Here is a 22,970-nt window from a genome sequence, read left to right on the forward strand (position 1 = left end):
GGGGTCTGCCCACACCACTGCTGCTCCCCAGCCCTGCCTTCCCTGGAGCAGTGTACATCTGCCAAGGAACTCATGGTGCTGATGGGACAAATACATGCTGATTGACTGATTTTGTTATCAAGCTGACGCATGACATCAGTCTTTGAGACATAACTTTATGATGTTGTTTATTGCTCGCTACAATAACATGATTTCAGGTAAAGGTTACAGAAGAATCTTTTCACTGCATTCTTCTCAGAAAACAAGATCCACCGCAGGAAAGATAGGAAGCGGGGAAGTCGGCGTTCCTCTCTTTTCCCCACAACCTGGGAAGCAAAAATAGTATTTAATGCAACACACGAATGTGAAATCGTATAACTTGGGTGATGGGAAGTCATGTATATAGAAAAGTGTGAGTGGTCAAGATGTTGTGCTTCTTGTAGACCCAAACCTACTCCCTATGGTGGTCCAGGCCTCTCTTCCCAGACGCTGAACATCATTTGTTCCTAAAGTTTGTGTACATGTCCTACCTAAACTGCAGAGGAGAGAGCATCTTTCACATAGCTTTGTGAAATCACAAACATACCGCTTTTCACTTAGGAACACACTGTTGTGGCAAGACTCTTAGGCCAGCTTACTGATGCCTGTCTGCCCATCATCAGCCCACTTCTCCCTGTCAATATTCGCAGATTTCCATTGCCTCTCTGCTCTGGTCCAGACCGCTGAGTGCGGTAGCTGTGAGTGGAGGTAGAGTGAGAGGACGAGACAGGCGTGTGAGGTACAAGGCACGTGGAATGAGCTAGAAACAGACACTGAAGCACCAGAAGGGAAAAGCCCCAGTGACCACACAAGCCACATGTACTTTTGGCATTTGACTCAGCAGGGATTACCTTTGGTGGGTTTTATTTTGTGTTTCTCAAGCAGCCTGGCTTTTGGCCGCCACCTTGGGCCCCTGAGAGGGGAAAAAAAGAAACAAAAACACATAGAAGAATTTAAGACATGACTATTTAAATTTGGAGACACATGTTGCCTTGAATTTTGGGAAGAAAAATTAAAGCAGTCCCATCTTGTAGAAGGGGAGGATTCAATGAACCCCCTTTCTTCAAGTGCAGTTTATGAACTGCCAGTGACCTCATCCCTCCCTTTTCATGACCTCAATGTACACACACACTCTGGTAAATGCTAGATACTGATTAATAACCTCGAATTACATTAAACATATTTGTAAAAGCTAATAATTTGAACCACATACACACACACACACAATTCCCACAGACCAAGCACTCCCTTGGAAAAAGTAGAGGGCTATCCACCAGAATGAAGACCGGGTGTGAGTGTGCGTGTCTGTGGCCAGGCGGGCAGGATATGAGGGGTCCGAGTGTGCGTGTATGCACGCGCATTGTGAGTCTGGGGTAGAGTGGGAGTTGCTGGGTATGAAAAGGTGAGAAAGGAAGTTGGAAATCAGTGAAGAGCTACTTCCAAGCAGCCTCCCTCTGGGGCTGGCATTCACGCGTACCTGAGAATCCACCGCAAGCTGGCAAGAGACACCAGTCCCTGGAGGGAGAACACTCAGGGAGCGCGTCTCCTCTCTTCCCCCTCACGGCACGCAGCCCCCACCAACGCCTCACTTCACACGTGTTCTCCTGAGGGACACTGCGGCAGGGCCCATGAAGGTGAGCCAGCCACCCCCTGAGAGATTTCGCGAACACCCTTCGTCCTCCCCTCTCTTTGGAGCTGATTACGACTTCCTTTGCACACCAGTCTGGCTATTTGTTTTATTAAACCAATGAGTGATTCAAAGAGAGTAAGGACCAAAGGTCTAATTCAAGGATAATGATCCCCATCCTCATTTACAGGTCGAGTAGTACAGCTCGGTGTAAGCTATGTGACTAAGATGACTGGAATCAGGACCTGGGTTCTCCTGGCATCTTTTTCTTACACCGTGTGGTTACCAAGGAGACAGTGCCGAGGCCCTTCCACAGGGACATCTGCCTGGGACATCAGGCTCACGGTGCTCCCAGAGGCCTCAGACACATTGCAGGGAGGAAGCAGGGTCCTACTGAGAGTTTGGTTGTATTTTGTGTGACCAGGAATACCGGATGAGTTTCAGCGGAAAGGAAACGGAACTACCTCTTCACGAAAGCAGGTTTCAGAGTCCTCGGCTTTGCAACATTTCGCCACCACGTCCGTGAAGTCCGAGAGCAACGACCGCAGTGCCGCCTCTGTAAGTTCAGGCCCCCGTTTCACTACATTAACAAGAAACCTGTGGCCCAGAGATGCCAAACGGAATTAATTCAAGACTCCTTTCTTAAGCTCCTCTTCCCCAAAACTCTTGTCACAATTTCACATGTCTTAGGGGGAACTTGACTTAGGGGGGAGTATAAAAAGTTAAAATAGTCCACTTCGAAGGAGTCTCCTTAAGCTTTCCTGTTCAACTTGTGGGATGGATTTCATGCTAACATTCTTCAGAGGGTGAGGTCATTATAAACAAAAATGATATAAAAAATGTGAGCATAAATTACATTTTCTTATGTGCAGTCCTGTGGGTTATGTGATTACTTTTGGTCTTTCTAGAAAATTCATTTTCAAAACAACCTCTATTCCCTTTTCCTCAGTAGCTGAATGCTGTTTCTACTGCACCTGATACAGATACTACCTAAATCCCCCTTTGAAGTCTTACTCTTTCGCATTTATAACATTGCCTGAGAAGACAAAAGTAAAATTCTTGTCCCTTTTAGGCCTCTCCTTTTTTTTCAAACAGTAAGCAAGATTCTCAGGGAAAATATCTATGACATTCCCTCATGAACTTATGAACTTGCCTATGACCTTTTTGCTGGCTTCCCTCAGTCACCTTTCCAAATCACACTGTACTCGACACTCCATGCCTAGGAAAAGAAAAGACTAGCGAGGTATTGACTTTCAAGCAACAGCCATTAAAAGGCCCTGGTGTTTTTCTGGATTGGAGAGAGTGGGCAATTTGATGGAAGTAACAGGATTAGAACACAAAAATCAGATGTATTACAGTATGCCTTCTCATTAACACATGATGTGCCTTCAGGCTGAAGAAAAAGGTGAATGGAAGAGAATGTTTATACCTGTCCTTCTTCCTTTGGAGCTCCTCATTATGAGACTGACATAAGTCTGTATGAAAGACAAATAAATCTTGAGGTGTAGATGGAGGTCTATACGTTTTATCAGCTTCCAAGCCCTCAAAGCAGGGTCTTCTGAAGGCAAAGTTCGTTTTACAACAGTGGTCCACATCTGGGTTGATGTTCCGATTTTCATTTAGTCCGCATAACTCTCCAAGAACTAAATCCATCTGTCCCAGTGAAAGTTGGAATTTAGACATGAGTTTAAAACTTGAATAGAGTTTTGAAATATGGTTAGAAAAACCATTAGATTGTTGTAAGATGACTATTAACTGTACTCAGAAAAACCCACGCACTTGTAAGCATGATACTACGTACAAAGTAGAAGCTTACGTTACAACACAATTTCAAGCCATTGTAATGTAAGTGCTATAGGTTAATTTCTTGTTAGCACATATACAAATCTGTAATTATGAGCCCTAGAGAGCTTCAAAACAGCCAACTGAAAGTGGCAGCCAAACAGAGTGGCCCTTTGATTTACTCCTTTCCTAGGGTGTTCTAGGTTATCCTCCAAGATAATCTCCACCCCAGCCCTAAAGACATACATCCAAGTTGTGATTGGGCAGAAGTATCCATTCTCTTACTGAGCAGGTGGGACAAGACTGAATTTGTAACATTAAAATTACAAAATTTCTTATATCATTCTGAAACATTTGCCCTAACAATTTACAAATAACAAATTAGTAATAAGAAGTAAGAGGGGTGCCTGGGTGGTTCAGTCGGTTGAGCTTCTGACTCTTGATTTTGACTCAGGTCGTGACCTCTGGGTTTTGAGATCAAGCCATGCATCAGGCTCTATGCTCAGCCTGCTTCTCCCTCTCCTTCTGCTCCTTCCCTTGCTCTCTCTCTCTCCCCCCATCTCTCTCTGTCTCTCAAAAATTAAAAAAAAAAAAAAAAAAAAAAAAACGTAAGAAAGATGATTTGGAGAACCCCCAAGAAAATGTTTAATACATTATCCTTTGCTTTTTAGGATTGTGATGCAGCGAGGCCCTTAAAAATCTTTGACATTCCTTGCTCAACAATGTTGAAAACTGTGAAGAAAAGCATGTAACTCCTAATTGCTATAGATCAATGCGTACTGTACAGCAGATGTCTCTTTTTTTTTTTTTTTTTTTTTTTTTTAAGGAATAGTTAGGTGCATGGGCCATGCTCACCAAATTGTCAACACAGGCAAACTCCTCACTCAGTGTGCAGCAGGTGGCCAGAGCTGTCACCATTTCCTTGCCGAGAAAGGTCAGTTCTTCAGTGGAGAGCTGGGGAGCTATCTTCGTGAGTTTGATAAGGTAGCTGAAAGAACATTTGTCTGTTTGGTTCTAAACAAACACAGATACCCATTCTCCCCTGCCTAACTCCTTGAAACCCTAACTCTTCAAGGCTAGGGACAACCAAGGTAAGGACAACGGGAACCTCGGTTTTCTCATAAAATGGCGGAGAACTGTCTCTTCACTCCCTATTTCCCCACACCCTGTCTCCTAGATTCTGCATTTTTGGTTTTCTCCTAATTTCATGGTAATCTCAGAAATTTTCAAATTTTCTCATCCTGTCTTACCTGGGAGTATAGGAACTCCTGGACTAGGATGTAAAATATCTTGGTTAGTATGTAAAATTCTGCTTGAAATCCCTTGCATAGTAAATAATATTTTAAAGGGAGAATTTAATTAATAGATCCATGTTGGAAAATGATAATCTAAGGTGAAGGGAACATATCTTTAATGGGCTGAGTTTGAGTTCTCAGCCAACAGCCAGATTGCAGAAACAGTTATTTTTTAAGCTCTGTTTTGTTTCAAAGACGTTTGGTTTAAACACACACTGTATTACCCTGTAATTAATTAAGAAAATCCAGAATAAACTGTGTATCACTCATGAATGCTCACAAGAGCACTAAAACAAATATTAAAATGTTAAACAAATCCAAAATTATTTCTATAAGCTCAATAAGGTGGGTCCAAAATCTGGGCAAACCGTCTTTTCCTTGGGAAATTGCAACCACCTGAAGTTTGCGCTTTCCCTGGACTTCCTAAATGGGGCAGAATCCAGGGAGTCTGGCAAGGTATTGACAAAAGCAAGTCCAAGTGAAAACTAAAACATTAGAGAATCAATTTTCTGGAATCTTGTATTTTTTTCATTTCTAGCCTCATTCCTATGACAGCTTGATGCACATTCTTGACTTTTGTGTTTTTATTCTTTTTTTTTTCCCAGTTGATGGATTTGCCCTAACTAAAAGGCTGAACTGAATTTTTGACACTTTGTGGCACTCTTTATCTTACTTATCCTCGTCACAAGTGTTAACCAACTTGAACAAGCAACTTACTAGTATTTCAAGTCATCTTTCCCCAAATTCTGGAAATGTTCACATTCTCGCTGTACTATCTTGAGGCTTTTCTCAGTTGTTTCATTGAATTTGTATTCCTAAAAACAAGAACAATCATATTTATAAACATTTTCTCTAAAATTTAATCATAAGCTTCATGGCAACTTATCAAATAGCTTTTATTTGTATAGTATTTTGAAACTATCATTACCATATATTGCTCACTAAATGGAGAGTGGTTTTCTTTATGAGTTAAGAATTTAAATCTTCTCAACTATAAATGTAGAGATGGTTTTTACTAAAATTTGAAACTCCAAATTTTTCATTATGATCCTGTACATTTTTTAGAGCTTTCCAGCTTGCAAAGTATAACTCAAATCTTATGCTGACAACGATCACATCTGATAATCACTTTCAGGAGGCCAGAGTAGTCTCTCATCTTTACATACAGGAAATCAGCCTTATGAAGTCAAATGTCTTGCCTAGACTGACCCAGCTAGTCGATATTGCTACAGAACCTTTTTAATCATATTTATCTTTATTTCATGTCTTCTTTTCCATCATTTAGAATTGGAACTTAAAACCCCCAATAATTGTCTTCAAATACTTGACAAACTCTATCTCCTCAGCATAAAATTGGGTATCTACTGAGCGGCAACCAGAGAGAAAACTACACACCAGTGAATGGGTGTGTGGGACATACTGCGCCTCCGTATAAAAAGAATTTTCTAGCACTATGATTCATTTAAGGGTCAGGAACAGACAGTGGCAGAGCTAGTCTGAAAGTCAAGTTCTCTTGCTTCATTGCTCAAATATGAATGGGTGTAAACTGGCTTTTATGGTAAGTGGAAGCAATTTTTTAAATAAAGCAAAAGCAATACATATCGAATGAATGGGAAACAAATCAGAAATGTCAAACAATTAATTTATCTAATACATTAGGAATGCTTATGAGTTGACACTAAAACACACTAAATTCAACAGGAAAATGGATAATGGGCATGAACAACTTATTCACAAGAAATTTATAACTACAATAGCTAAAATCACATGGGAAAACCCTATGTTAATTATGGCTATTTCTCAGTGACAGTATCAAAGCTTTCATTTTTATCTTTATAACTTCTGATACTTTCCTAATCATCTTTGACAATCATTCATTACTTTTACAATCATTAAAAAAATCCTATATGGCTTAATAAAATGCAAAGTACATAAATAAAGATCTAAATGTAAAATATTGAATCGGAAGATTTCTTCTTTTTGCATCAACACACAGAATTAGTAGTTCAAGACATTGTGCAGAAACCTAACACATTATCAGTCTTCCCAATGATCAGCCTGCACTGAATTTGAGTATATTCAGATGGGTCAATTACATTTCCTACTCCCTAGACTAGAGTAAAACTTTGATGTCAGTTATGAAGTGTTTGTTGTTAGGCTTTGTTTTGTCCTGTTCTGTGAGCCCGGAACGGTGGAACCTACTGCATGGCGGTAACAGTCGGGAGGGTTTTCTGTGTGGCAACACTCCTTCAGAAGGTTTTCATACACCCCAGCAATTCTTAAAAGCTCCGGTACAGACAGTTCCAGATGTCTCCTTGAGTGTTCATAAAGAAACCTGTGATGTGTACAATGTTTCTAGCATTAGACCTTAGAGAAAGAACAAAATATCAAATCTTGCTATCTCTTAAGCTAGTCTGATCTTATAACACTGAGTCTGCTTTCAAATGCTAATTTCCTCCTCAGATTTGCTCAGGGAGTGATTTCAGAGGATATTTTGACTACAGGACATCATTTTACAAAGGTTCTCTTCTGTAGTATATTTTAAACCAACAGTGCCTATGAGTTATTCTGAATTAATTATTAAGAAGATTTATGTGTAAAACATCAGAAATAGTATATCATGCCACCAATACTTGAGAAAATACATAGCGAGTCTAATTCTGTTGGAAACTGCATTCAAACCTCCAACTTGAGATGGTGGAAATATGGCTTGCTCCCCACTCAGGGCCATCTTGGGGAGAGACTGGGAAACAGTTCTGCCTGTAACTTCATCCCATCACTTCTCAAGTATGGGAGTCACCACCCCTAGAGCTCTAAGTCATTGGCAGTGGTTTCCATGGCCTCAGTGAGATGCTCCAAGGATACAGGCTGTGTGATTTGGGGAGAAATGAGAAATCAAGTGGAAAGAGGCTAACACTTATTAAGCCCTTAGTAGGTGCTAGCACTGGATCGAGCTCTGGGGCATAAGAGATAAAGAAATGCTACCTACACTCTGAAAATACTTTTCTCTTTAACTTCACTTAGTCCTCAAGATCAGTACTAATTTTTAGCTCAAGAAAGGAAGTCTCAGAGCAGGGAAGCACCTTGCTATTAATGGGAAGTGTAATATGTGAACCCAGGTCTAGTAGGATGCTTACTTAATTTTTCTCTAAACCAAGCTGACTCTCTTTGCAGGAGAGGGGTGTCTTCTCTAAGCACCAAGCTGTGCTCTTTACAATAGTCTTCATAATAAAATCTTATGGGGGCTCCTGGGTGGCTCAGTTGGCTAAGCATCAGCCTTTGGTTCCGTGATCCCAGGGTCCTGGGATTGAGCCCCGCATGGGGATCCCTGTTCAGCAGAGAGTCTGCTTCTCCCTCTCCCTCTGCCCCAAGCCCTGCTCACTCTCTTTCTCTCTCTCTCTTTCTCTCAAATAAATAAATAAAATCTTTAAAAAAAATCTTATCTATCCATCCATTCAAAATAAGTTGTAATACCTCACAAAATTTTTCAATTCCAGGGAACTCTGCATCCCTTTTTGGTTCACAAGCTTTGATTCTCTGATTAATCTTGGTGTTTCTGACATTGTCTCTTCTGCTTCCCCACCTGCCATCTCAATCCTATTTGTGTGATATATTCCCAGACCCTAACACAACTGCATTTACCCTTCAGAGAATCAAGGGCTATTCTTAAAATCTGATATAAGCCATGGACCTTTCTACAGGAATAAAAAAAAAAAAAAAACCTGCCAACAAAAATTCCTAGAAGCATACCCTAGCCTGGAAGCACATTGTGACCTTGCATCAAATGCTGCACCTTAAAACTCTATCTCTGGCTCAGCATGCTCAGGGTTGCTCTGTGATTTCTCCTCAAACACTATGTTGTAACATGATGGTGATGATGATGATGACGATGGTGATGATGATTAAAAAAAAAAATTGCTTCCATTCAGTGAGCACACGTGCCAGATAGAAGTGAGACACACTACCTCTAACATTTTGTTCAGTTTGAGTTAATAACCCCAACTCATGAAAAACAATAGGACACAGTGGCTGGGTTCTAAGAGCAAGAGTCTGGAGCCAGGCAGCTCGCGTGGCCCCACCACATATTATCAGTGTCACTTGGGAACAAGTTACTTAACTTCTGTGTTTCCATCTCCTTACCTGTAAAATGAGGACAATAAAAGCATACCAACAACAGAGGGTTGTTTCAAAAATTAAATCGGTTAGTAGATGAAAAGCATTTAACATTTGGTAAATTTTCCCTAATCTCCATCCTCCAGAGCTCCGGGTTCACATACAAAATTGTCTCATGATACTTGGGACCACATGGATGGACCCGGAGGGTATTGTGTCAAATGAAATAAGTCAGACTGAGAAAGACAAATACCATATGATTCCACTCATAAGTGGAATCTAAAAAAAGAAAGAAAAGACTACAAACAAATGAATAAACAAAAAGTGGAATTAGACCTATAAATACACAGGACAAACTGATGGCTGTTGGAGTCAGGAGGGATGGGCAAAATCAGTGAAGGGGAGTGGGAGCTACAGGCTTCCAGTTATAGAATGAATCCGTCATGAGAATAAAAGGCACAGCACAAGGAATCTAGTGAATGGTATTGTAATAACCATTGTGTCATTGTGTGTGGGATCCGAAGATAGCTACACTTGGTGATTACACTTGGTGATGAGCCTAGTATAATGTGTAAACTTGTCAAATCACTATGGTGTACACCTGAAACTAATGTAACATTGTGTGTCAACTATACTCAAGTAAACAGAAATTGTTTCATGGCCTTCCCAGTTAGTTACTTCATGTGTACCTCAAAGTCAGTGTCATCAGATCCAAACATACTCTCTTTCCCACAAAACCTTCAACCCATACTTCCCATCTCATTGAATCTGAAAACTACTTACCCAATCACCTAAGCCCCAAACTGGGATTCATTCCAGATGGTTTCTAAAAGAAAAAAGTGATTTTGCCCTTCCTTATTCTTCAGGGAAAGCCCTTCAATGACATCTCGTTACTTAGCACGCCTGCATGATCTGACCGCATGTACTTCTCACTACCCTCCTCTCTCACTGCAAATACCCTACACAAAGTCACAAACTCACCAAGTGGTTTTATACTTCTATCCGTCATCTCCCCCTTCTGTCTAGATTACCAAAATGTCTTTAAGCACCTCTTCCCTATCAAGCCTTTCCAAGTTTCCCAGGTAGAATTGACCACTTCCTCCTCTGTCTTCACGTTATGGATTACACAGTGCTATCAGAAATAAAAGGACATGTCCTGCACTCATTTATTTATAAGTCTGTCTCTTCCGCCATGGCATTCCCTGTTGATGAAAGCTTACTGTGGATAAAAGCCCTGTCTAACCTCGTATAGTGCCTGGATTAGGTTTCATTACCAATAAGCTTGGAATGAATGAATATTCTTATATGAATTTTATATATGATGATTAACTTGTTCTAGCGACCCAACCAGGTCTCAAATCCTGTCCCTTTGGCTCCAAGTCCACTAGATTTCCTTGAACAGCTGTGGAGTGGCCTATCATGGCAGTTCAGCCCACAAGTTCCTAGACCAGACCTCCTCTGGTCAAATCCTTACTCAGCCAGCTTTTAACTGTGACCCTTCAACAAGTGACTTAGCTGCTCTGTACCTCCATTTACTTATCTGAAACAATGGAGGAACTCATACTGGTGTCACGTGACTGTTGTGAGAATTCAAACAGATCATCTACATCGAGTATTGAGCCCATGGTCTGGCACATATCAAGTACTCAATAAATGTTAGCCGTCCCAGGAATCACACAGTTGCATCTCCTTAAAATCAGGTGAAAATACCATAGTCTGTAACCATCAATTTTTAAAATTATGTGGTACCCAATGATTTGAATGGTTCCCATTCCTTCTACCCAAATTAGCCAAAATAGGTCAAATCATAAGTTTCTGTTTGCCTTAGAAATTTCAGTATAGATTTATGTTACTCAGCCATGAAGATCGTTTGATTAGCATCTCGCTCTTCACACACATTTTCGCTTTCAGTAAATTTCGCTTCTCTTAGAGCTAAGTCCTCTGGTCTATCGTCTTTATTCGAGACAATGATGCACTCGCCACGCTCTGGTATTTTCTTTTCACAGCACTCTTTGATTTTGCTGGAGATGGAATCTTGTTTGGAGCAAATATGGCTCATAACCTTGCTCTGTATGATGGAAGAATGAAAAATTACTTTATTCTCATCATTCCTTCAGGGCTGGATTTTCCTTCATAATGAAATGATTGCATACACAACCAACCATGAGCCTCACATCTGGATTTTCATCAACACACAAAATTATTCATCAGATAATTTGAAAATGATATTTAAATTTTGTCTTAATGTAATACACATGAAGTTTTCACATGAAGGCAAGTTTTATTGCTAAAGATTTTAAATGATATAATTATGAAAATAGACTCTCCTATAAATTCCCATTTTATTGTTAAGTATTAATCTTTTAAATACTTCACTCCTAATACCCTGATATATTGGCATTTTAAATTCTGTGTTATTTCTTTCCTTTTAAATGAATGCTGCCAAAGACATGTGACTAGAACATCTATAATCCTAAATGTCTTTTCTCATGCCCTGGAACTATATGGCCAAGCACATAGCAGAAACTCAATAAGTATTTCCTAAGTGAATAACTACTCATAAGTGAATGACAAAATGATTAACAAATGGACTATCAGAGCAACTACCAGATGGCAACTCTCAAACATAAGAAGCTATCCTACTCACTGTTACCATTTCCCCATGGTTATTATTAATTTGAAGCTGTTCAAATTGCGAAATGATATACAAAACAAAAATCCTTACTGTATCCTCTCTCCATTCTTCAGCCTAATTCTGACCTCCATGGCAAATAGTGGGAATTAGGAAGAAGGTGAAGTTTTCTTATTTACACATTAGTTGGATAATTTTTTAAAAGCTGATCTGCCCCCTCATCTCTTCTCCAGACTCCCCAGTATGGGTCTGCACATTTTCCTCCTTCCTGTTCCACTTTCACATGTACTATGTTGAGTTTCAGAAAACACTAAGCTATTCCAGGCCTCTCTGACTTTGCCTAAGCTGGTCTGCCTCTTCTTCTGGTGAACACTGAGGATGAAGGATGGGATAAAGCTCTGGGTTGAAGCAAAAAACGGGATGTGGTTTGTCGGCACCACGTTTCCAACAGACCAGATAGAACCAGGAAGACAATCCTAGCAAATAGATATTACATTTTACTGAAAGCCATCACTCTTCTGGGAAGCACATCTCTTTAATGTCTGGAATTCACTTCTGTTTTGAATAAACTACAATTTAATAACTCTTATTTCTCCATGAGAGCATTATAAAGAGATATCAAGGTCATCATACGATCTCTTAGTTTCAGCTCCACAGAAAAATCCTCCATTATATTCTAATTCAGTATATAACATTTAATATAATAAAATACACATTTCCAAAACCAAACAATACAAAAATACTGAGTGAGATTGTTTTTAGTTGAAGTCCGATTAAGGACAAAATAATCCTTGGGGACATCTGTTGTCCACTGCTTGAAATAAAATATATATCTCTTCATATTCTAAAAATCAAATTAACATACAGTTTTGCTGTAAATTTTAAAAAGTAAAACTAATTAAAAGTCACCAAGAAAAAGTCTCATTTCAACTAAGAAGGCAAGATTTTTCTCATTTCTGTTTAAAGATTTACTTATTTATTAATTTATTTAACAGCCGCAGGGAGAGAGAGAGAGGGAGAGAGAGAGAGCAGGAGGAGGGAAGAGAGAGAGGGAGATAAGCAGACTCCTTGCTGAGTGGGGAGCCTGGCGCAGGGCTTGATCCCAGGACTCCAAGGTTGTGACCTGAGCTGAAATTAAGAGTTGAAAGCTTAACAGACTGAGCCACCCAGGCACCCCAGAAGGTGAGATATTTTTAATGAAATTGTGTTACTTTTGTGTGCATGAACAACTTAAACTAAGTCGATGATATATTTACCAGTATATGCCCTTAGAAAATCACTTTAAGGAATAATGTAAGAGTTATTTTAAATTAACTTCACTTATTTGACAGGACTGCTCTGAAATCCCTTGGGGAAACTCAAGAGAAAGCAGTTCTTAAAAATATGATGGTAAAAACTGTTCTCTGAGTTTTACAACTTAATGTTGAATATCTCTAAAAGATGTGCAATAGTAAAGAAAACTTCAATCTGCCTTAAGTGATTCTAAATTCCTAAAGTTTTATGGCAAGTACATTTAACCATGTAAAATAGAATCTGTTGAGCAATCTCACAATAATCCCATGTAGAAAAAACCCTCAAAGTTTTATTTGAGCTTATTTGTTAATATTTTATTTTTTATTTTATTTATTTTATGTTATCATTTAACAATGTATTAACATTCTTTCTTAAGATGTATTTATTTATTTGAGAGAGAGAGAAGGGGGAAGGGGCAGTGGGAGAGGGAAAGAGAGACTCCTCAAGCAGAATCTTGCTGATCAGGAAGCCCAAAGCTGGACGGGGGCTGGGTGGGGGTAAATCCCTGGACCCTGAGACTATGACCTGAGCCTCTGAACTAACTGAGCCACCCAAGCATCCCTTATGAGCATTCTTATTTTGTGTGGTAAATGAAGTAACCACATATCAGGGCAACTTCAGAATTAAAAAAAAAAAATGGCTCCCCCAAATCACCATTTGCATTTGGCTCCAGAGAATATTTACCCTGTCACGGATACACTGTACGGCATCCCCTTCACAGCATCCATCGTACTTGGAAGAAACATCTTCTAGGAGGGAGATAAGTTCCTTAAATTCAATCTTGGGAAACTTTTGACTAAGTATAGCAACATTTCTGGAAAAAGAATTGACAAACCACTAAAACAACTTGAACAGCAAGTAAGGCAAGGGGGACTTCTTTGCTGGTAAAATATGAAGAGCTGCAGTGAGAATTGGAACCCTTGTTTTATTCCCAGGTATCTGTACCAAAGAGCTGTTTATGTGTGGCACAGCCTGCAGGATCCCTCAGCAACTCTGAAGCTGATATTTTGAGTCTTGGACCAAGAGCAGGATAAAAAGCCCTGAGATATATATTTGCCTCTGTAATTTTTTATAGCAAAACACACTTTTGTCAGGATCATAGCTTCCTGCTGTGAGCTCATGGCAGAGATAGATAATCCACTCCAGAACTCTTTCCTGTTTATCTATTTGAGATCTCGGAGATTTTCTCAAAGCTTTGCAATAATAGCACCATTGCTAATTGGTCAAGATGAGCACTGGAGATAAAATTTATCCTTTTAAAGTTGTCTCCTGGTCATTAAGGTCAAAGACTGGGGGTACATCCCGTCGAAAGCACTTGGAGGTTTTAAACCCTCGTTGGGAACTTCCAGAGCAACTCAGACTCCCAACTAACCAAAGAATGTCTCAGAAGTAACCCTCCTTCTCTCTAGGGTCTCTCCACCTCCCAGGTCTTCTCTCGTCCTGCTCTAATGTCCTTGTTCTAGCTTATCCGTGAGGACTGAGAACTCCCTCAACACCCGTGGAGAAGAATAAAAATGAAAATCATCAACAATTTTACAAAAATGGAACACAGAGGAGAAAATAGAAGCAAAGACAAGATTCATATTAAAACTCACATCAATCCTAAGACTTGCGGTCCAAACTTCATAAATGCCCCACAAACATTTTTTTGAAAAGAAGATGATGCTTTTAAATATTGTATGACAGGTTCTGCCTGAAGGAGAAAAAGAAAATTCTATTAAAGCAAAAACAAAATCCCACTATTCTCTTATTTCTTAACTATATCTCAACCAAATTTTCAAAATTAGCTCAGAAACAGAAAAATCTATGGGATTTTTATCCTAATACATTTATATATCAAAACACACATGCATTTGTGGCACATTATAAAGTTAGGCCTGCCTTCCTGATGACTGAATTATGCTTGGTAGGAAGGTAAGCGGTACAGTGTGCTGTGAACTTGTCCATCTGTAATGGGATGATTAAATTTTATGGATAGCCAAAAGAGTTTGTCCAGAATAAAAGATAAATGCCATTTTTAGCCTAGATATTCACTCACTAGGGCTCTCTTCCAGTTTACAAGGAAGACAATGCTAGAAGACAGACCCTGGAAATAGGCAGTTGTCTTTCAAGGGTCTCAAGTATTAAGAAATTTAGATCAGCAGTAGGTGGACAAAGGGTTGAAAACACCAGTGAATGTGGCAAGAAAATGGCTGATAAATGGTAAACATCCTTTTGCTATAATTTGAGTTTAACTAAGGATCTACAGTGTGGGGTGACTCCTTATCATTTTAATGAAATAAATATAATACTCACCTTTGTCCGAAAGCAATTAGCTTTGTCTTGTTCTTCACAACAAGTTTTAGTCATCTCCTCAAAACGAGCAGCAACAGTTAGAAGCGTAGGGGCAAAAACAAAGGGGTTCCTTCTGGAAACTTCATAGATGTAACTATAAAAGGAAAAAGAGGGAAGGAGGGAAAGGACTTTAAAGCAGGAAAGAAATTTTTTTAAAAAATGGTAGACAAAGAGTGGGAAGAAAAGGGAAGGGAATGGAAAGAGAGGAAAAGACGAGAAGATCAAGTTAAAAAACGGAAAGAGGAAGGACTTCTCATTATGGAAGCTTTCAATATAAGGCAGCATTATCCACTCTCTAGTAAAAGTTTTGTCAGTTAAGTTGCCAACCCCCAAATCAGAGTGATGATTACAGTTTTCATCCAGAACACTGAACTACGGCTGCTGCTATACAATCAGTAGCTTTCCCTACCACATTCAAAGAATAGCTACCTGTGCACATGCCATCTGAGATTTGGAGATTTTATTGACTTGTGTTCAAATCCACTTGTAATTTAAGTTTCAGTGAGCACATTAGCTTTCCAGAAAAAGTCTCTGCTTCTGTAATTACTGCACCATTGCAAACAGATTTTTTATAAACTCCCATTGATTTAATGTTTACCGTCAGTAAAAGCTGTACCTTCCCTTTGGGAAAAGTAGATCATTCCCTCCAGGAGCAATCTGGCACCATGCACACACTCTGTTCTAGGGCTTACCACATTAGAAAAATATGCATCTTTATTGAAAGGAACTGGAAAGTAGATTTCATATCTTATTCATATTTATATCCTCAACACTGAACACAGAAGGTGACCCACAATGCACACTGAATGAATTAATCCATCAATGAAACTAGCTATGTTCCTTTGGAAAAGATACTGGACTCGGCCTAAGAATAATTCTTCAGTTAGGTAATTCTACTGCTAAAAGAAAACTTACTTGTTTAGAAAAGATTCTCTGTTATTTTTATAAGTCTGGCATTTCTCTTCAGGATCCAGGGTAGGAAGAGGAGGCAGAAATCCTACATCAGCTTTCTTATTATGGAAGAAACAAAGTTTTCTTTCCAAGTCGACCTTACTGCAGCAGTGTGAAAAATTATGTTTTTGTGGCAGACCCTCCAGAGCACATATATTTTCCAATAAAACATCATTCTGGACAATGGAAAAGTAAAAGACATCTTTTATTCATTGTAAAGTTTTTCAGTCTTCTGGGATGACACATGGACTACAATGAGTGATGAGTGTCACCCTTCAGGAAAGAGATTCCAATTTCCCCAGTATTACCAACGAAGCATTGTTACCCACACCTGTGACAACCATCCCAACCTTTGGGGAACTTTTTCTACCCCATCCTGGATCCCTTTAATCTCTTACCCCTTCTTTGCTACTTACATTTCCCTTATATGACAGCTTTTTTCCTTTTCTCTCAAGGTGATAAGGTCAGAGTGTGACTGTGTTGGTAAAGTATTAGCAGTAGTGTTTCATAATAGTCTTCTAGAAATGCAGATAGTGGGGTGCCTGGGTGGCTCAGTCCATGAAGCATCTGCTTTTGGTTCAGGTCATGATCCCAGAGTTCCAGGATCTAGCCCCATGTTGGGCTCCCTGCTCAGCAAAGAGTCCACTTCTCCCTCTACCTACTCCTGCTCTCCCTATCTCTCTCAAATAAATAAATAAAATCTTTAAAAAAAAATAAAAAAGCAGATGGTGACTCTATTTGGTAGTGGCCCAGAAAGGGGGATGTGAAAACTGAGCATATATTGAGACAGGCAGCTAAGGAGGGCACCTCTGTACTTCTGTGCACGTTGTCAGACTATTGGCTCCCTCCCTGCCTGTATACCCATGGCGTGGACTGCAATCTCATAGTCAGTTCCTCCTGTGCACCGTGGTACAGAATTGCATCTTTGCAAGGAAAAGTGTCTTATCTTAAATCCCAAAGTCAGGCAAAAAAAAAAAAAAAAAAAAAAGTGGGGGCATAGAGCATCTCTTTCTTTTAATATTTCAAGCCAAAAATTCTCTGTGTAACAAATAAGCTTATTTGTTTAAGAAATGCAAACAATTTACTTACAGCTGATTTAGAACACATTAGGAGAGTCCTGTCACCCAAGCATTTATCTCGATATTCCGTCATGGCATTTACCAACACTTCTACTTCTTCAAAGGAGGCCTCCTGAATATGTTGAGCGCATACGATGATAGTGCTACAAGAGTCCACACAGAGTACACGATGACCACCTGTAGAATTTCCACTTCAGTCCAACAAAAACTCATAGAAACATTCACTTGCTGACCAGACTCAGGAAATTATCAAAGTGTGAGGGCTACAAATTTTATAATTTCTTGACAATTTAGATGCCTCATCTGAATTTTATGAGTGATACTGTATTTACTTTTTTTTTTTAAGATTTTATTTATTTATTTGACAGAGAGAGATCACAGTAGACAGAGGCAGGCAGAGAGAGAGGGGGAAGCAGGCTCCCTGCTGAGCAGAGAGCCCGATGCGGGACTCGATCCCAGGACCCTGAGATCATGACCTGAGCCGAAGGCAGTGGCTTAACCCACTGAGCCACCCAGTCGCCCCTGTATTTACTTTTTAAATACAGCTTCTATTTAATGGAATTACTTTTGAGAAGCATTAATATTTCTGGAATATATCAGAGAAGATCATGTAAACACCATCATCATCAGAAATAGTTTAAGGAAACTCACATATATCCAACATTCTCCTCTATAAATTTCTGGGTGATACTGACATCATCTGAAAAGCAAAGATATATAGGTTATTATGTATCCTGGTATTTGAGAATTTTCCCACCAAATAACCATACGTGATGTCTACATTTACAAAGTATAAAATAAAAAACTAATTGTAGAAAGTAATTTGGCATACTTAACAAGGAGAGAAGTCCTACGAACCAAATTTGAGATCTTAATCATAGCTTACTTTGTACTCAAGAGATATCATTAAGTTGAATTGGCTTGAATTAGTTTCAAACGGGCCAGACTCCAAATTTGCCATTGATGGCTCCCCAGTACAAATGTCAAGTCCAAGCACCATTTTCATACTAGGTACTTATCATGTATGACTAGGAAAACCGTATGAAGATTAACCGAGACATGATGCACTGTTACTACAGGGCCCAACAAGAGATGCCATCATGTGCTAGTAGTCAGTATAGTTTATAGTGTTAGCTAGACACAGATATTTAGATAATCTCTGGCCTAGGCTAAAATCACTGATTCCCTCCCAAGGAGCATATATTAATCAGAGCACACTTATATTTGTCCACATAGACTACTTTTATGGAGTCCCTACTTTTGCAAGGTATTGTACTGGACAATATGAGGCAATCAGTGATAATTAAGACATCTTCTAAGTACTCTCATAGTGCAAGAGACTTATGAGCAGGACTATAATCCAATTTAGAATGTACATGACATTCTGAAGGAATATGGGTAAGTTTATGGCAGGAATGCTTTATGATGCTTGGATGAGAAAACAGAAAAGGATTATAGCAAGAGCGGCATAGGAGTTGAGTCTGAAAAAATGTACAAGATTTCAGCCAGTAGAGAAATAAGGAGGTTCATCTCTCTGTGTGGAGAGAATAATGTGAGGGAAATTACAAAGGTAAGAAATCTTGGGATGTATTTAGAGAAAGTCAATTAATCCACTTTCATGAGAGAGTGGGTCATAAAAAGAGTGGAAACTAGGATAGAAGGAACTTGGATCCATATTTTGGGGGTCTTTCACATAAAGCCCAGGAGTTTGGGCTTCAATTAGAAGCTATGAAGAGCCACTGAAAATGTTTATATAGAATATTAATATGATTATTTATTTTTTAATTGAAATATCATTAACATACAGTGTTATATTAGTTTCAGGCATATAACATATTGATTTGACAATTCTATATATTACTCAGTGCTCACCACAATAAATAGAGTCACCATCAGTCACCCATACAACATTATTACCATATTATTGACTATATTCTTATGTTGTGCTTTTCATCTCCATGACTTATTTATTTTATGACTGAAGTTTGTACCTCTTAATCCCTTTTATTTATTTCACCCATTCCTTCACCCACGTCTCTTTAGCAACCACCAGTTTGTTCTCTGTATTTATGAGTCTGGGTTTTTTGTTTGTTTATTTTTGTATTTTATATTCTAGATTAAAGTGAAATCATATGGAGTTTGTCTTTCTCAGTCTGACTAATTTCACAAAGCAAAATACCCTCAAGGTCCATCCATGTTGTCACAAATGGCAAGATCTCATTCTTTTTCATGGCTGAGTAATACTCCATGTATAACACCACATCTTTATGCATTCCTCTATTGATGGACACGTGGGTTGCTTTTATATTTTGTCCATTGCAAATAATGTTGCAATAAACATAGAGATACATATATCTCTTCAAATTAGTATTTCATTTTCCTTGGGTAAATACCCAGTAGTAGCATTACTGGATCATATGGTATTTTTAATTTTTCAAGGAACCTCCATACACTGTTTTCCACAGTGGCTGCGCCAATTTACATTCCCACTGGTAGCGTATCAGTGTTTATTTTTCTCCATGTCCTTGCCAACACTTACTACTTCTTATCTAATTCATACGCAACCATGAAAGACCCTGAATAGCCAAAGCAATCTTGAGAAAGAACGACAACTGGACTTATCACAATCCAGATTTCAAGATATACTACAAAGTTGTGGTAATCAAAATAGTGTGGTACTGGCACCAAACAGACATACAGATCAATGGAATAGAATTGAAAGCCCAAAAATAAACCCACATTTATATGGTCACATATAATACGTGACAAAGAAGGCAAGAATATACAATAGGGAAAAGAAAGTCTCTTCAATAAATGGTGTTGGGAAAACTGAACACTACATGCAAAAGAATGAAACTGGACCTCTTTCTAACATCACACACAAAAGTAAACTCAAATGGAATGAAGACCTAAATGTAATACCTGAAGCTATAAAATCCCTAGAAGAAAACATAGGCAGTAATCTCTCTGACATCAGGCTTAGTAACATTTTTCTAGCTATGTCTCTGAAGGCAAGGGAAGCAAAAGCAAAAATAAACTATTGAGACTATATCAAAATAGTAACTTTTATACAGAGAAGTAAACCATGAACAAGATTAAAAGGCAGCCTACTAAACGGGAGAAGCTCCTCGCAAATGACATATTCAGTAAGGAGTTAATATCCAAAATACATAAAGAGCTTATACAACTCAATATCATAAAACTCCCTTGCAGTCCAAGTAAAAAAATGGGCAGTGAATCTGCATACACATTTTTCCAAAGAAGACATACAGATGGCAACAGATGCATGAAAAGATTCCCAACATCATTAGTCATTAGGGAAACACAAATCAAAACCACAATGAGGTATCACCTAATATGATTATTTCTATATGCTAAGAAATACTGGCCAGGTAATGGTATATCTAATATGCAGGGAATTAGACACAGTGCCTGACAAAGAGAAAGTGACAAGAACTATTTGTCAAATAGAGGGGTGGGAGAATGAATGGTTGGATAGGAAAAAAAAAAAAAAAGCTCATTAGGGGACTTTTGCAATTGTTTTCTTAAGAAATCAGCAAGACATGAATTTTGTTAGGAGCAATGGAAATGTAAAGGAAAGCATAGATAAAAAATATATTGAAGAGACAAAAATCTACAGGGTTTTTGAAGAAGTCATTACAAGGGGCAAAGAAGAAGAATTAAAAAATGACCATTCTTTCAGCCCTGTGACTGGTCTCACTAGCAGGCACTGTGGGGGTATGAAATTAAGTCAGACACAGATCACATCTTCAGAGCACTGAGATGCTTAGGGAACTTTTGTGCAAGTTACCAAAAAGTCCTTCATTCATGCCAGAGCGATTACAAAAGGACACCTCCTCTACACAACCGGAGTTCAAAATCTTCTCCCTTTGGGAAGAAAACATATATAAGTTTTCTTCCCCAGGCTGACACTGCCTTGGCCAGATTTATCAGTATGTACAAACTTTAGGATATCTATAAAATATATAAATATTTTGATATTTATATGTAATATAAAAGGGTCTTGCATAGGTTCTTACCACCTAGTTGGGAGATACGTTGGACAACCGAAGAATATAGAAAAATCCCAACTCATATCTTGTGTCCCACTGTTAACGTACACTAAATACATTTGTAAAAAATACTAGTATTTTCAAAGCCAAATTATATATCCCAGCAACACTTTATATACTGCCATAAAGCTGGTAACCATGTGCTGGGTGGGATAACCACTATCTCTGTCCATAGATTGGGTAACATGACCATGAAAATACAAAATTTGGGAAGGTTAGTTCAGGATATGTGACCAGTATATATAAGCTCATGAGAGTGGGGGGAAAGTGAAAAATTAAATGGAAATAAAGCAAGGTTAAAAAATAAGAAATTATCCCAACCTAGACATTCCTTAACTAATACACAAGTAAATTTCTTACCTACATCTTGAGGCTGTGTGGGTAGGGTTAGGGATTCAGGCACAAAGAACAGGAAAATAACAAAACCTGTAAGTTTTAACTGTTTCATTTTTTTTAGAAATCACATTCACAAAAGAAAGTAATGTAACTGAGGAAGATCAAGTTTTTATATTATTCTTTGACACTATTAGTAAAAAAGTAACCTGTTTAACCTATTTCTCATATACCTCAGGTTGGATTTTTATTTGATCACCTGCAGATTATTTTGCTAATAATTAACTAAGAAAAAAATTATCTCTGTGTCTTACTGGAAAAATCTATTGAGTTAGAAAAAAAGTCCACAGGTTAAGTATGCACAATACCTAATCAAATAGACAACCCCCCCAAAAAAATCTTAAAACTTTGCAAATGCTAAAGTAAAAGGGACTAGAACAAATAATTCACCAAAGAGAAAACACAACTAGAAAGATGCTAAGTTTCATTAGAAATCAAATCAAAGGAAGTTAAATTTTAAAAAGTATACTTTTTATATATCTGATAGAATTAGAAAAAAGAAAATAATTAAGAAGTCTAATTCTAGAATATGTATAGTAAAACAAGTCTCATATAATCAAAGCTTTTGGAAAAGCAGATTATGATAAGGACCAATAGTCTTGAAAATATTCATATTATTTGAGCCAATCACTCAAACTAAGAATATAATCCTAAATATGGAAATGTTTGTAAGTACATGATAAACAGGAAGTGGATTGTTTTAGTTATGTCTAGTAAAAGGACCCAAAAACAGTAGCAACCAAGTAGTAAGGAGCATATTTTGTGTCCACATTTTGGGTTCTAAACACTGTTCTCTAAGGATTCTGGGCTTCTCAGAAAAATAAATAATTCCAGAGCTGGGACATGAAAAATAGAAGATGAGCTGAGACATGGTGCCAGAAACTAAGGAAGTACTCAAAAATTGATGGGGTCATATGCCAAAAAGTTAAAAGCCAATGGGACAATTTGACATCATAAATAATGACAGGAGTACATTATAACCCATTATGTTTTTGAAAAAGTTTTTAAGAGTTTTTGGATCTATATCCATCCAAAATTAAAACAAAAGTAGGGAAAGGAAAAAGCTCTTCTCTACAGAAGAATGCCAACTAATAAATGTAGCTAGAAACAAAGCATCATATGTTATGAACTATGTTCATAACTAGTTCATAACACCATCGTGTACAGTCAGCAGTGATATAGGTATGCTGGGGGTTACTATTAGTCTTTGAAACTAACGAATATAAAGAATATTAATAACAAGGGAAATATTTGCTACATAATATTTGGAGAAAGAGTAGAAACTAAAATTGTTTATGTTATGTGTAGACAGTGGTAATGTGAATGGGCCTATAACACCAAAAGAAAGGGAGAGAGAGAGAGGAGACTAGAGAGAGAGAG

General features: G+C 38.3%; 1 protein-coding gene across 1 annotated transcript; it reads right to left on the minus strand.

The window, feature by feature from the left end:
* Positions 1 to 135: 135 nt before the first annotated feature.
* AFM (afamin) lies at positions 136 to 21,706 on the minus strand. Its single transcript, XM_032841908.1, has 15 exons — positions 21,558 to 21,706; positions 17,776 to 17,824; positions 17,135 to 17,267; positions 16,010 to 16,221; positions 15,056 to 15,188; positions 14,356 to 14,453; positions 13,445 to 13,574; positions 10,689 to 10,903; positions 6,925 to 7,057; positions 5,440 to 5,537; positions 4,283 to 4,415; positions 3,075 to 3,298; positions 2,110 to 2,242; positions 870 to 931; positions 136 to 305 (listed from the first exon to the last, which is right to left on the minus strand). The coding sequence occupies exons 1-14, from the start codon at positions 21,643 to 21,645 to the stop codon at positions 896 to 898; spliced, it is 1,815 nt and encodes a 604-aa protein (XP_032697799.1). The 5' UTR covers positions 21,646 to 21,706; the 3' UTR covers positions 136 to 305; positions 870 to 895.
* Positions 21,707 to 22,970: the final 1,264 nt, after the last annotated feature.

The sequence above is a fragment of the Lontra canadensis genome, unplaced genomic scaffold (genome assembly GCF_010015895.1).
Source record: "Lontra canadensis isolate GAN:19392208 unplaced genomic scaffold, GSC_riverotter_1.0 scaffold1, whole genome shotgun sequence".
In the NCBI taxonomy this organism is placed as follows: Eukaryota; Metazoa; Chordata; class Mammalia; order Carnivora; family Mustelidae; genus Lontra; species Lontra canadensis.